This window comes from Phallusia mammillata, chromosome 1, assembly GCF_965637545.1.
Source record: "Phallusia mammillata chromosome 1, kaPhaMamm4.hap1.1, whole genome shotgun sequence".
NCBI lineage: Eukaryota > Metazoa > Chordata > Ascidiacea > Phlebobranchia > Ascidiidae > Phallusia > Phallusia mammillata.
In genome coordinates, this window is record NC_137252.1 from 23,763,020 (window position 1) to 23,779,157 (window position 16,138).

The 16,138-nt window shown below is 37.7% G+C and overlaps 1 protein-coding gene across 1 annotated transcript; it reads right to left on the reverse strand.

Moving 5' to 3' along the window:
- Window positions 1–582: 582 nt before the first annotated feature.
- LOC145227661 (glycine amidinotransferase, mitochondrial-like) lies at window positions 583–7,989 on the reverse strand. The gene is made up of 7 exons (XM_080092550.1): window positions 7,830–7,989; window positions 7,369–7,559; window positions 2,754–2,891; window positions 1,752–1,916; window positions 1,314–1,377; window positions 1,129–1,245; window positions 583–976 (listed from the first exon to the last, which is right to left on the reverse strand). Exons 1-7 carry the CDS (start codon window positions 7,924–7,926, stop codon window positions 867–869), a joined length of 882 nt encoding a protein of 293 aa, XP_079948676.1. The 5' UTR covers window positions 7,927–7,989; the 3' UTR covers window positions 583–866.
- Between the last annotated feature and the right edge of the window lie 8,149 nt (window positions 7,990–16,138).

Below are 16,138 nucleotides of genomic sequence, written 5' to 3' on the forward strand. Positions count from 1 at the left end.
CTGGATCGGTTGCGAATTAAGTAAGCAGGCTTGGTGCATAAGATCGGTTTATCAGGCCTGCCGAAATAATTCGGTAACAGCTGTCTGGGAGCATAGAGTCACGCCCTCCACTAATTAAAAGACAGCGCCAACACATAGTCTGTGTTATTATGGGGTGATACAAAAAATAAATCTGTTGAATTTATGTTGACGTGATTTGTGAAGTACACTAGGAAACCTAAAAAAGTAAGTATACCTCGAGGCAGTTATACTAACTATCAAGACGGGTACGACGAATGTTGTCAAAATACGTTTAATCGATTTTGCTAATTATCTAGCAGTGGTTCCCAACTTTATCGATGTATTTCTTCCCTAACAATTCAAAATATTCTCATTTCTCCCAAATAGACTATACTAGTAGATGCTAAACCATACAAAAAACATTTAAAATTGGGTATTTTATCAAGTGTCCATTTACAAACCACATCTATAATTAAAGTTAATTCCTCCTCTTGTGTTTTGAAACTCCTCCCCGGTGGGAAACTACTGGATTAGAGCGTTGTCAAGAAAAGTGAGCCAATAGAGATCATTTACGTTAAATACATGCAATTAACTGCTGATTTTATTGATGTGGAAACTGGTTGGGTACACACATACAAGTTTTTTTTCGCAAATTTGCCCTTATTTAGGCCTCATTAAAGTTTGTTTCATTTTTTTTAACGGAACACAAATAATTTTTTGCGGTCAAACAGCACCAGGTTCATACAAACTACAACAAAACTACATAGGGAATATTCGCCTAACAATGCTAAATACGGTTATATCAATGTACTTTTCTTACGGATAGACATTGACCAATAATGGGGCAGCAATTTTTTTAAGTTGTTTTAAAAGTACGACTCCAGAACACCCCTTCTTCTGACGTCAGTGGTCCAGCAATGGAACCCTCCGCCAAGCGAATTGGCAAACCGTATGTCGACTGGTATTGCCTTAATTCCTGTAACGTACACGAAATTAAGCTTTTAAATGAAAGGAACAAATGCCGGTTTTACCGTCAGCATTTTTCCATTGTGCCTTTTACCGACATTAAACAATAGCCTACCACTAAGTCGTGCTTTTAACTATTTCTTTTTTAAAACAATTTCTTACCGAGACTTTCAAACATTCTTATAGTGGGTATTTCGTGTTTACAAACCATAACTCTTCGCTCATCCAACATAAGAACGTTCATGCTCAACCATTTTGATGACATCCACAATGGATGATCTGTGTGCAAATCATAGTTTTGACTCGAAATAAAAACAGCTATATCACAGCTATGTGGTCATGTTTACCATCAGGCACCATTGGTTTTGGGGCCTTTACCAGTTTCCAACCGGCTTTGTTGAACATCTCAGACTGAAACACAAACAAAGAAGAGTTGAAAAATGTTCGATACACAAGCATGAAGTAGTGTTTGTCATATAGTAACCATACCACAACCAGTTTAACATAGAAATAGGATCGTGCGGCATTTTGTGACGTGAAATATTTAATAATAGACACAAAGTTAGGACCATCCCAATTCTGTCCGAAATTGTAAACGACTCATACCCTGAACATAGAACTCAATAACTTTTCAAATCACACTTGACCCGATAACCCGGTGTTCTTGCTGTTTTACGTAACTGCCAACGGTGGCAATGTGATAAAGTGACATAGCAAATAAACTTGAGTTGCTGACTTAATGCTCGAGAATAACACATTTTGGGATCTTTAACATATTGACCAACCTGCAAACATGGTCTATCAGGATTGACAATCACTAGTCCCGGTCCAACAGCGTTGAAAGTAGCATCAATGTGCATTGGCTTTGAATCTTTGAACTGCAGTAAATGCACGTTATAGTCTGGTCCAAGATGGCGGGCCATCCATTCTATTCCAAACAAGTTTGTGACCTTGTAAAATAAAGGTCAAGTTTAGATAGATATCAAAAGTTTGTGAATACAGTAGGTACGATTGAGTTCGTCTGGCACATATTTTTATATTATACTTCATGATGTAAAACAGCATAACCAAACCAAAAATAACCACAGATAATTTAACACTTCAAACGCACGTTTCGCACTCTGCTAATTTTTATGAAGCAAAATATTTCAGTTTTAAATATAAAGATTGTGCTGATTCGTAAAATCTTAAAATTCATAAATGCATTCCATTATGCCTACATCTTAAAACTTTACTTTTTTTTTTTTTTTTATCGATCAGTATGAATTTTATGTAACTTTCCCTAATTTCTTTTTATGCGACGTCGCACAACATTGTTTAAAATGTGATTGCGCAACATGTGACTGAGCAAAGCCAAAATTCATGACCTTAATGTGTCGTTAACAAATATTTGTTCCTATAATGTATGCGTAAACCCGGTAACACTTAAAAAAAGTTCTCACTGTTTGCCACTCGCTAAACTGTGTCAAAGTCCGTAGACTTAATATACAGCAGTTATTATATTTCACAAGCATTTGCAAAACGAATATTACACAAGCATTAGCATTGCAAAACGAACAAAATTGTTGCAATTTTGCCGTGATAATTACTGTATTTTAAGTCTACGGAAACAGTAAGAACTTTTGGGTTCGCTGCGACAAATACGTAACATTGTAGTAAAAGAACTTACCAAAAGTGTCTTGTTACATCGTTGATTTGTCAAAAACATTTACCAAACAAGCAGCCGCTTTAATAATCAAATGACATTTGTGGGAATTTTGCTGCACAATTATCAATTTCTCACCAACCTGACTTTGCTGAACGAAAATATCTTTTCCGCATCTCATGAAATCTGCTGCGTCAAAACAGGGTTCAAATTCAGTTGTGACATAACGTCCTTCGCTCGCGAGATTGTGACGATCTTTTACATACTCCATTGGGTAGTTCTAAAATAAACGATATAAAATGTAAATCACGTAGCGTGTGATAGCGTGTGAAATCACGTAGCGTGTGATAAAATGTTAATATTGACCGTGTTTTTAACTGACCTAGTGCAACGTTAGTAGAGAAACGGACAAGCAACAGTGAACCTTGGTTAGCCTGGGTCTTCGCCTAATTCAGACAAAACTCGACGTACAAATGATGTATAATGTGTGAAGGTTGAAACTAATCCACATAGGGTAATTCAGATATTCGTCTAATACGGACAAATACTTTGGTCCAAACGGGTCCGAATTAACTGGGGTTTACTGTACTTAACTACACAGCAAGCTATGATAGGTTTATGTCTTATCAGAATAGGCTTTGAATATGCCGGAGCATAACCATTGTAGTCCCATTTGACGAAGTTTAAAAAAATAAAAATAAACTTAAAGTGTTAGGATTGGTGACGCAGTATACGCATCTAAGCTATTTAACCTTATGGCAGCCGATCAGCTAGGTTTAGATGTTCCTTTAACCGGATAAAACTTGGAAGGCGTTTTTTGCACACATTTCCTATATGACACATCGCAGCAGACTTTTTGCAATATACAATAATAGGTATATTTTCCGTCTCGATCGGCAGTATTTTTATTTAAAAAAAATATGTCAATAATAAATTATCTATGTTGGAGCTGCAGCTCCAGTTTTTGTGCGCATGCGCACTTGGAAAAGCTACATGCCGGGCGAAATAGGCGACAGGGCAGCTCCACCAATCACGTAGCGTGTGAACCGGCCTGTAGTTGTGTTGTCTGCTCCGCGTTTATCCAAAGCCAAACCCGTGTACTATATTCTTAGGTTTGACAGTGAGTATAGTTAAATAATTATTTCGCCATCTTTCAATTTATTTGTTTGAAGGTTAGTCGTGACTTTTTAATACTGTAAGTGGGCTTTAGTTTTTGCAGTTATCATTGAATTAAAAAGTGTATCTAACACCTTGAAAAAGGGCATTTAACAGCAAGAAAAGTCACGATTAACCTTTCATAAATAACGGAATAACAAAGATTTAGGAACAAAATGGGATAAAACATCTGCTATTCCAAATATGTCATGCAGCAACAACAAGAAATACTCAGTTTTAGTTCTGAATGCTACGAAAGAAGGTAAATGCCTCAATGAAATTCAGGCAATATCAAATGCAGAACAAACAATTGTAGAAGCAACAGGAATTTTAAAATAACTGGGTGATGACAATTTCAAGTTTTGGTTTCGTAATGTTACATAATTATGACGTCACATGTGCTCGTTGGCGCCCCCAGTGTTTGTTCTGTACGTGGCGATACTCGACGTGGCATAAATGCACGTGGTGGTCGTGATTTGGTCGTTGTGCAAGAGAGATGTGATTTTTCCTGTCTGGATTTTATATGCCGGTTTTTATATTGCCAATAAAGATTGCAACAACTGTTAACTGCAGGTCCATATCGAACTGAAAAGGCGCGTTACAGTAACACATCATATGAACAGTATGTGCAACCAAGTGCAATCTTGTGTGTTGATATAATGGACATGTACTGTTTCTCTAAACAGTAGTTGCTAAATTGCTTCACAGGAAATGTTTCTTAAAGTGAACTTTCAAGGAACACCATTATTTCCAAAAGACTTGCACTTGCAGTGCTAACACTAAACAGAAAAAAAAAACAGTTTCTTAGTTGTCATTCGGAAATGAAGGAATAAGCTATTCATTATTTTGCCCAAACTATACGTTTATGATTGATTTTGGTTGCTAAAAGGAAGCACAAGGTTTAGAAGTATGGTTTGAATTTAAGTGAGAGTGTTGTAAATTGCAAAGCTTGAAGGAGTTTTGCACTTAAAAAAAAAATTATAAGCTATTTGCCACCAAATATAGCAGCAAGTTCTGACACAAATGTAATGTGGTTGTTAAATTTGTCAGTTATGATGATACAAATCAGAGCTTTGTGGCTATTTTTTTTTGTGTTGCCATAATCTGTGAAGTGTCATAGAAAATGTTGAAACATGAAATGTCATAGTAAAAAATGAAACATTACCATATTAATGACTGAGTAGCAAGCGTGTTAGTTGGTGGTAATTGTTATAACCAGTTTTTCTTAAATGTTGTTCAACTGAAATACTTCGACCTTTTCGACTCATTATGGGCCCCCTTCCCTGAAGGAGACACATATTGATTTTACTCGAATTTGTTTTTTTTTGTTTTGTTTTCTTTGTTTTTTTTTCTTCCCAAAGTTTGTCCGACTCGTTTTTCCATCAAATGTTTGATGGATTTGGATGAAATTTACACAGATGGTAGATATAGGAATGCAGATGTGCATCCCGATTTGCTTTTGTTGATTACCCCCAGTATTTACCCTGCTAGCGCCTAAAATGGGTTATTTTCTTGTTAAAGTTTGTCCGACTCGTTTTTCTATCAAATATTTGATGGATTTGAATGAAATTTACACAGGTGGTAGATATAGGTATGTAGATGTGCATCCCGATTTGCTTTTGTTGATTACGCCCAGTATTTACCCCGCTAGCCCCCTAAATTGGGTTATTTTCTGCCTAAAGTTTGTCCGACTCATTTTTCCATCAAATGTTTAATGGATTTGGATGAAATTTACACAGATGGTAGATAAAGTTATGTAGATGTGCACACCACTTTGTTTTTGTTGATAACCCCAGTATTTACCCCGCTAGCCCCCTAAAATGGGTGAGTTTGTAAACAATGTCGGAATTGGCTCAAATTTGGATAGCTTGTGTCGATTGTTGTGTTCAACCTTTTAGCCACAACATTTACCCCACAAGCCCCCAAAGTGTAAAACTTATTTGTATGTTACTGGGAAAAAAAATTATGAAAATTCTGATTCGCCATAGTCTTACAAGGGCAACCAGTTGTATGTTTCTCGTTGGCGGGTTGCTTGGTGAACGTTTTTGTGCCATGACAGTTAGGGGTTGTTAACAGTCCTATGACGTCAGAAGCATTACCGATTGTTGCTCAAAACACCTCTAGTGGTCGAAATTTTAAACATTAGCAGATTTTGCAGTACTATGGATTGAGTCATTGAGGTTTCATATTTTTTAGTTTAGTGTCAAACCCCATTAGTAACCCTCCTAACCCCCTAAAATGGGTAAGTTTATAAAACAGATTCGGAATTGGCCAAAATTTGGGTGGCATGTGGACCATGGCTTGAAATGCACTATTTTTAACTTTACATGTGTGGGAACCCATGAGTTTCTGCCTGCAGAAACAACTAAGGTTATAAAAGACGATGGCTAATATGGGACCCTATACAAAATAAGCATGGGAAATATATATATGTTTTTGAAATAGGTTATAGTGTAAATGCAACAACAAAATGTGCTAAGCCGCCCTTCTAGTTTATTACTATTTTTAATATTGTTGTTGTGCTTTACCGTATTTATAACCGCATTTAAATCGTTTCGAGTCTGTGTCACGTGTGGTTTTGTGCCACATTATTACTGCATATTATTAAGTTTGGTCCATCGCTGTGCAAGTAAACAAAATACACAAATGATACCGTCTGCTGTTTTCACTCGTGTGCAGTATTGCGTAACAAAAATTACGTCACAATGGAGTTGCTAATTAAGATTTGTATTACTTGTTTTTCTTCACAAAACAATGGCTAGAAAACTAGAAATGTGGCTTTTCTATATATTGACAACTTATATATGTTCAATAAAGGCTAAAATTTGGAGCAGCACCCCCACAAATTTTAGGCACGAGCCGCCACTGTTTATTAGTACAAACTTGGAAAAAAAGCTAAAACGTCCTATGCTATTACAAGCAAAAACTGATAAAAATGGTCACGTGGCAACGGAGCATCCAAGCGTGACCAATCTGCAGAGGTTGATCAGAAAAAAAAGTGCCGCAATTTCTTGTTTGTCCATTTTTTTGCCAAAACTAAAACTGTGTTCCACAGAATATAGTTGTTAAATATCCTATTGCTTCAAAAAATAGATATATTTGCTAAACAATGGCTAGAAAACTAGAAATGTGGCTTTTCTATATATTGAGAACTTATATATGTTCAATAAAGGCTAAAATTTGGAGCAGCACCCCAGAAATTTTAAGCACGAGCCGCCACTGATGCTGCTGTTCGTCTATGATACCAAGTGGCAAGTGGCCAATTGCTAGGAAAGATCAACTACACTGGAGCGTTTTTCAATACTAAGGGGGCGAAAGGATTTTCTCGGGTGAGATAATGCACTTTCGCTGTTGACACAAAACAATGAACTACAAAAAATACACGTGAGTGCGCATTCTAAAATGAATACCTCGTGCATTCGCAGTGTGAAATGGGTTGTCAGTCGTGACCCACTGTTGCTTCGTAATGCACGAACATGTTGAGAACAAGGCCACCGCCGGCTTTTCAGTTAATAATTGGGTCCACGTGTATATTGAGTACTTCCCCTTTTTGATGTCGCAATTCCACATGGCAAAAGCAGCACGAAACAACATTCGCTTACCTGATCATATAACTCATCACTCATAAGAGGCTTAGGAGCAGTGGTCCATTTAGCCCCGGCTTGAAAATATTCTTTCATCAGTGACCGATAAGCGCGATATTCGAAAAACCTGGAACGCCAAGCCATTGGTGCCTCGATAATTTCTTCACCAATCACGATCAAGATATCTCGTGGCATAGCTGCGTACATCCCTGCATATAAAGTGATGAATAAAAATATCGAGCCACAGACAGTTTTCTGATTTAGTAATAACTTTTTTAGTTTATCTATTGGCATATAGGGGTCCAATTAAAAGAGCACATAAATTCGGTTGAAAATGTCGCTTGTTTTAGGCGCTTAGTGCATACACCTAAAATACACAAGATAGGTGACGTTGTTCTCATTTTACCCTTTCTCTGTTTTTTTTTATATTAACACTTAAACAGTTATTGTCATATAATTTTATTTTATTATTTATCTACCTTTGGATTTAAAATCTGGTGTTTCGTAGGTTTTGCTCCAATCTACTATGTCAGGACGCCTCACAGTGACGCCTTCGTGGCGTAACACATTGCACATTTCTTCGATTTGGGACACCGCTTTTTTCACGTGCTCTTGTGGGAAAAATTGGCCCCCGAACTTTCGAAAAAACTCCCACTGCTGATGACTGGTGATAGCCTGGAAACACAAAGGTGAAGTTCATTAATTCCAAAGCTAATGCAAGGGATCTAAAAATATAAACTTGATAATATGCATAGATTGTCATACCTTTACTTCGTGAGTAAGCGGGGGTACGCACGCGTTTTCAGGGCGACCGACGATCACCTCATCAAGTGGGTCCCACTCGTTGTAAGAACAGACTGGCGATTTTATCTGTCGGTCAACGTTGAATATACGATAACTTTACTTTACGTGGAATCAATTGGCGACGCATAACGTAACAGTTATGACGTCATAAATAGTTCAAACGATTGCTGATAGTGTTTTATTAACAATAGGGATAAAAGCGTGTACCAAAAGGCAGTAGTTGGCGAAATAATAACAAGGTGGTGCAGATATCCACAGAGAGGGGTGATAAAACATTCACCTTTTGTCCAGCTGTATCTGCATGTTGTTTGCGTGTAGCTTGAACCGCCACAACCAGCTTCGAGCGAGAGGCAATAACATTCTAGTAATAAAAAAAAAACTTTTAAAAATATATTTGCTATTTTCTAGTCTACCGTTATAATTGCATGCATGTGTGGCTTTAGAACGGTGTTGCGTATAAACAACATGTATGTTACATCTTATTTGCCAGTAATTGCCGATTTCTATTGATTCCGCAACGTGGTTTAGTTCTTTTCGTTGCTGACTTCCGTGGAGCACGGTGCTGCGTCGGTTGTATTAGAAAAGCCGTTTATTGTCGTGTTGACCATTATTGGTGAGTCACTGACACACAGGGGCGGCTCGTGCGAGGGTGCTGCGGAGCTGCAGCACCCCTTAGATATTTTTACTTAATATTCCTACCACAATATTACAGATAACTTCCATTATATTCTTTTTTATTCTTTAGCAATATAAAATTAGAAAAAAATCCACCTTGATCGGCATTTTTTTCCTTTTAAAAAAAATATTGCATTAATATGTTTTCTATGGTCGAGCTGCAGCTCCAGTTTCGTGACGTTTTGCAGTTGTGCGCATGCGCACTTGGAAAAGCTACATGCCGGGCGAAATAGGCGACAGGGGGCTGTGGCTGCCGCAGCCCCTCCTGTGACGTAGCGCTAGTTGAGTTGTCTGCTTCGAGTCAGTGAACTCCAAAGCCAAACCCGTGTACTATATTCTTAAGTTCGGCAGTGAGAACAGTTAGATAATTATTTTGCCATCTTATAATTTATTTGTTTGAAGGTTAGTGGTAACTTTTTAAGATGACTGTAAGTGGCAGGGTTGGGTAACGAGTCCCATCAGTCGAGTCTCAAGTCAAGTCAAGTCATTAGGGGTTCGAGTCCCAAGTCAAGTCGAGTCAGAAGGGGTTCGAGTCTCAAGTCGAGTCGAGTCATTAGCGGTTCGAGTCTCAAGTCGAGTCAAGTCATTAGCAGTTCGAGTCAAGGCAAGTCACAAAAAGTTTTTGAAAAAAGGTTTAGATAGTTAATCTATTTGAATGTTTCATCGCGCCCTTTTTAACTTAAAACGGACACCGCTTCATTACAATGAACAAATCCTATTAATTCAGAGTAGGGTTAACTTTAATAAATCCTGTTAATTGACACTGATTAAACATTGTGGAAAAGAACGTTAACCTGTTCAAAGGAGTTTTTGAAAACCGAAAATTCATATTTTACTGCATGCGCTAGAACGTTTGTTCAGTAATATAAGCGCTTAAAGCGAATACTTGGCCTTGGCATGTACTGCATTCGATTACCTTAAAACCCAAGCAATTAGTACAACGCTTAATGTCAGCGTAAGAAAGTTTAGCAAAATGTAGCAGCGACTTCGTACGTTAAAATTAAGCAAAAATAACTTCGCACCGCACAGTAAATTGCTGCTAATGTTTGGTTGAAGCCAACTGAACAGGTTATCTATTATAAGAAATTTCCGTTTTGTTGATGAAATAACGAGTCCGAGTCCGAGTCGAGTCTCTACTAAGACGAGTCCAAGTCAAGTCGAGTCTTTTCACAACTGAGACTCGAGTCAAGTCAAGTCTTTTGAAAAGCTGACTCGAGTCGGACTCGAGTCGAGTCACTGACTCGAGTCTCCCCATCACTGGTAAGTGGGTTTCAGTTGTTGCAGTTATCATTGAATTAAACACCTTGAAAAGTCACGATTAACATTTATAATAAATAACTGAATTAAAAACTTTTAAGAAAATATGGTATAAAATATCTGCTACTCCAATGCCATGCAGGAATAAGCAACAACAAGAAATACTCAGTTTTAGTTCTTAATGCTATCAAAGAAAAAATAAATTTGTGACTGTGAAGTTAAATGCCTCACTGAAATTCAGGCAATATCAAATGCAGAACAAACAATTGCGGAAGCAACAGGATTTTTGAAATACCTGAGTGAAGACAATTTGAAGTTTTGGTTTCTTAATACACCATGTGGACAGTATTTGCAACCAAGTGCAATCATGTGTATTATTTAATGGACATGTACTGTTTGTCTAAACCAGCGGTTCCCAAAATGGGGTCCGCGGTCCTTTAGGGGTCCGTGAGGCAATTTTGGGGGGACCGCGAAGCGGTTGAAGTAATTCAATAATCTTATTTGGCGTCAGTTTGTGCCACTAAATAAGTTTAAATCAAAGTAGAATTGAGAATCAACTGTCTCCATTGCTTAACAATAGCCTTTAATGAATGACAACTATCAAAAATGTAATTGTTCGCGCACAATTGTAGTGCATTTGTCTTGTCTGTGATGTCACAAGCTGTGTTTGGATGACTTTTATGCGCAATTTTGCATAACTAGCTAAAATCCTGAAATCAACTTTCGTTTTTATGAAATACATATTTAGGCTCAAGGACCGCGAGCCCTCAAAATAATGGCAAAGGGACCGTTTTGAAAAAAAAATGAAAAAGTTTGGGAACCGCTGGTCTAAACAGTAGCTGCTAAATTGCTTCACAGGAAGTGTTTCTTAAGAATGAACATTTTACAGACAAGATAGTAGTGACCACCAAGCAGGGGCGGCTCGTGCGAGGGGGCTGCGGAGCTGCAGCACCCCCAGTATTTTTACTTGACATTCCTATTCCAAGTTGTTATACAAAACAATCTTTACATATAGTTTTTATGTTTGTTCAGTGTATACTAAGAATAACTTTTATGGCATTAATCGGCATTTATTAAAACAAAATTAGTAAAAATTTTGTATTATTTAAAAAAAAATCAAAATAATGATAAGTTATCTATGGCGGAGCTGCAGCTCCAGTTTCGTGACGTTTCATGACGTTTTCAGTTGTGCGCATGCGCACTTGGAAAAGCTACATGCCGGGCGTAATGGGCGAGAGGGGGCTGTGGCTCGCGCAGCCCCTCCCGTGACGTAGCGCTAGTTGTGTGGTCTGCTTCGCGTCAGTGAGCTCCAAAGCCAAACCCGTGTACTGTGTTTTTAAGTTCGACAGTGAGTGCAGTTAAATAATTATTTTGCTATCATTAAATTTATTGTTTGACTGTTAGTCGTGACTTTTTAAGATGACTGTAAGTGAGTTTCAGTTTTTACAGTTATCATTGAATTAAAAAAGTGTATCTAACACCTTGAAACAGAAAAAAAGGTCATCTAACACCTTTAAAAGTCACAATTAAGCTTTATAATAAATAACTGAATTAAAAAGATTTGTGAAAGTATGGGACAAAACATCTGCTACTCCAATGTCATGCAGGAATAAGCAACAACAAGAAATACTCAGTTTTAGTTCCTATAATGCTACCAAAGAAAAATTAAATTTGTGACTGTGAAGTTAAATGCCTCACTGAAATTCAGGCAATATCAAATGCAGAACAAACAACTGCAAGCAACAGGAATTTTGAAATGAAGGCAAAAAAAAGAGTGAAGACAATTTAAAGTGTGGATTTCTTAACACACCATGTGGACAGTATTTGCAATCAAGTGCAATCATGTGTATTGATATAATGGACATGTACTGTTTGTCTAACCAGTAGCTGCTAAATTGCTTCACAGGAAGTGTTTCTTAAGAATGAACATTCTACAGACAAGATAGTAGTGACACCAAGCACATCCTATTGTTGACAAAGAAAAGCTAGTTACTCAAATGAAAATGTTTCTGTAGATCTGATGTTCATGATTACTTTGAAAATAATCTAGATTCTAGATGATGTTTTGACAAGTGAAATTAGTAGGATGAAAAATCCTGTTTGCTGTTTCCATGAGTCCTGCAAAGGCAAAACAGTTCTTTTTACCTCTGAAAAGGATGCAAACCTTTGTTAGGAACACCATTATTTTCAAAAGACTTGCACTTGCAGTGCTAGTACTAAATAGAAAAAAAAAACAGTTTCTTAGTTGTCATTTGGTATCAAGGAAGAAGCTATCAATTACCATGCCCAAACTATAACTTTATGATTCTTTTTAGTTGTAAAAAGGAAGCACAAGGTTTAATAATATGGTTTAAATTTAAGTGGGAGTGTTGTAAATTTTAAAGCTTCAAGGAGTTTTGCACTTAAAAAAAGCAATTACAAGCTATTTGCCAGCAAATAAAGCAGCAAGTATAGCAGTTAAGAATCTGAAAGACAAATAATAGTCTGTACACAAAAATTCAAAGAAAATATGTTAAAATAAACAAGTTCTGACACAAATGTAAAGTGGTTGTAAAATTTGTCAGTTATGATACCAATAAACAGCTGTATGCCTAGTTTTTGTGTGTGTGACAACAACCTGTGAAGTGTCATAGAATATGTTAAACGCTGACTGTGACCGTAAGTTACTGAAACAAGACCATTTTTTTAAATGTTGTCTAACTGAAATACTTCAAAGTTTTTCGACCCATTACTTTTTTTCTTATTGTTTTTTCGATATTCTTGTCGTGTTTTACCGTATTTACAACCGCTTCGTTTCGAGTCCGTGTCACCTATGTTTTTGTTCCACATTATTACTGCATGTTATTGAGTTTGGCCCGTCGCTGTGCAAGTAAACAAAATACACAAATGATATCGTCTGTTGTTTACACTCGTGTACATTACTGCGTAACAAAAATTACGTCACTATGGAGTTGCTAATTAAGATTTGTATTACGGTACTTGTTTTTCTAAAACAGAAAACGGTACTTGTTTTTCAAAACAATGGCAAGAAAACTAGAAATGTAGCTTTTCTATATATTGCTAACTTATATTTGTTCAACAAAGGCTAAAATTTGGAGCAGCACCCCCACAATTTTTAGGCGCGAGCCGCCACTGCTGACACAGCCAATGGATCGTTTGCATTCATTGCAATTGTGACAAATGTAACGTCTTCAAGAAGCATTAGAATTTGTACATTAAACCAGCGGTTCTCAAACTTTTTTAATTTTTTGTTAGAACGGTCCCTTTGCAACTCTTTCGAGCCATCGCGGTCCAAGCCAATCATAAAATTTAAAATAACTTGGCAAAATAAAAGTGCCAAGTTACCAAACTAAAAGTTAATTTTTTCCTCTCGAAAGCATTCCCACAACAACATACAATCAATCAATCAATCAATCAATGCACAGGACTTGGCGTCCCCTCGCTTTGATGGACACAAGGTTCTTTCTTCTGATCGCTTCCCTCTCTAGCGTCAGAAGAGGAACTCCACACTCTTGTCTGATGGCGTCTGTCCATCTCTTTGGTGGGCGTCCTCTTCTTCTAGCTTTACCAAAGTCTTGCTCGTAGGTGGAATTTGTAAGTTCAATGCTTCGGGCGACATGCCCGAACCATCGAAGTCTCCTCGCCGACACCACATCTTCTATGGTCTCGGTCATGCCCAGCGTCTTTCGAATGTGCTCATTGCTGAGTCTGTCCCTCCGTGTCCTTCTTAGGATTGTTCTGAAGCATTTCATTTCAAACACCAGCAGAGCTCTTATCTCCTGTTCTCTGAGAGTCCACGACTCAGAACCGTACGTCGCTATAGGAAGGATTAAAGCCCTGATGTATAACTTGAGTTTTAGGGTTCTGGACATGTCTCTAGAGGTCCAGATGTTACTCCTTAGACGACCAAACGCCTGTGACGCCATGGATATTCTGTGTTGGACGTCAGAGGCACAGTTAGGGATCAAACTGCCGAGGAACTTGAACTCTCTTACTTTTGGGACTATGCGTTCGTTTATTGTGATGTCTTCGTGTTCTTCTGGAGACATGATTGCGCATTTCGAAGGGTTTATCTTCAGGCCCCATTTTCTGCAGGCTTTTTCGAGTTCGAGGGTTGATAATTTTAGTTTTTCGAACACAGTTGAAATTAACGTAGTGTCGTCTGCGTACCTTATGTCAATTGACATGTCCTCTTTTAGTTTGAACTCTTTGTCCAGGCTTTTGATGTCCTTCATTATATGCTCCAGGAATATATTAAACAGGCTCGGTGACATTATGCAACCTTGTCTCACTCCCACGTTAACTGGAAACCAGTCTGTAAGTTGGCCTCCTGCATTGACTGCACATCTTGTGTCATCATATAGTGTTTTCATAATCCTGGTGTATTGTAAGGGAATTCCGATTTGGCCAAGCATCTTCCAGAGCGCCTCCCTCCATATTGTATCGAAGGCGGACTTGAAGTCGATGAAGTTGAGGTGCAATGGGACTTGGTGTTCCCTTGCCTTCTCAATTATCTGTCTTGTTATGAAAATTGCATCCGTAGTTCCCTTGCCTGGTCTGAAACCGAATTGCGATTTGCTTATATACCTTTCAATTAAGTGCTGGTTTCTGACCATCAGTATTTTACAAAAAACTTTCCCAGGGACTGATAAGAGTGAAATGGCTCTGTAGTTTTTGGCATTTAGCTTGTCGCCTTTTTTGTGTATTGGGGTTATAATCATCTTAGACCAATCTTCTGGTGTTTTTTCTTCTGTGATTATTTTATTGAACAGCAATGTCAATGTTTTGATCATCCCATCCCCACCAGCTTTTAATAATTCTGATGTTATTCCATCAACACCTGGTGATTTCCTGTTGTGCATTTGTTTAATTGCTTTAATCACTTCTTGTTCTGTTATCGACGGGATAGACACTTCTTCTTCGTTCTTAGTCTGGTCGAATTCAAATAAAGCATCCTGGTCACGCGTAAAGTGCGTGTTGAGATGTTTCTTAAAGTGAGACTTCCAAATGTCAAGGATGTCTTGTTTCCCCATCTTTAGCTTTCCTTGAGCGTCTTTCATTGCTGATGTAGATTTGTAACTTTTACCCTCTAACTGTCGTAACTGTCGTTTAAACAGCATTCTAGAGTTGTTTCTTTTGAAATTTTCCTCCATTTCAATTATTTCGGTTCTGAGATTCATGTTCTTTTGTTTTTTAACGGCTATATTGACTTTCTTATTTAGTTTTCTGTAGTTTTCTTTAAGCTCAGTGTTCTTAGGATTATTTAACATGTTTCTTTTCGCAGCTCTGCGTTTCTCACAGAGATCTATGATTGTCTGTGGTAATCCTGATATTTCGTTCTTGTGTTTGAAGCCTATTTCTTGTTCTGCAGTTTTGTGTACTATGGTTTTGAATTCATTGTAGAACTCGTTTGGGTGCAAATTATGATCATCATTCAGAAGAGTTGCAAATCTTTCACCCACTACAGCCTCAAACTTTTCTCGAGTATTCTCACAGCTTAGTTTATCGTTGTTGTAACGCTTTGGAGGTTTGTGCACTTTGTGTTTGGACTTTTTTGGACTTTCTGTCGTTGTGTTTGCAATTATTAGAGAGTGGTCGGAACCTATTTCTGCAGACTGGTAAGACCTGCAGTTCTTCACTGCTGACTGTTGCGTTTTTGACATCAGTATGTAGTCAATTTGCTTCTTTGTGAATCCGTCTGGTGCTGTCCATGTGTATCTGCGACTTTCCTTATGCTTGAAGATGGTGTTAGCAATGAATAGGTCGTTAATTGCACAAAATTGGAGCAGATGTAGACCCCTTTGATTGTGGTTGCCTTGTGCGTATTTTCCCACGACATTTGGCCAGTTAACTTGAGTGTCGGTACCTACTGATGCATTGAAATCACCAAGCATAACTATTTTATCGTTACTGTTTAGTTTATTTATCTCGTCTTGCAAAATGCTGAAGAAGTTTTCAAAGCAAATGTCACTGTGGCTAGAATCTGGGGCATACACTATGAAGTAAGCGATTTTTGTTGTTTTCCACTGCATGGTGACTTTGAGTAATCTAC

Bases quoted from the DNA above. Each gene is read 5' to 3' on its own strand.
- LOC145227661 (XM_080092550.1), bottom strand. From the start codon at position 7,926: ATGTGCAATGTGTTACGCCACGAAGGCGTCACTGTGAGGCGTCCTGAC. The intron at 7,560-7,829 runs GTAGATAAATAA...CTTTATATGCAG, and splicing joins ACCAGATTTTAAATCCAAAG to GGATGTACGCAGCTATGCCA. The intron at 977-1,128 runs GTAAGAAATTGT...TGTACGTTACAG, and splicing joins AAGAATGTTTGAAAGTCTCG to GAATTAAGGCAATACCAGTC.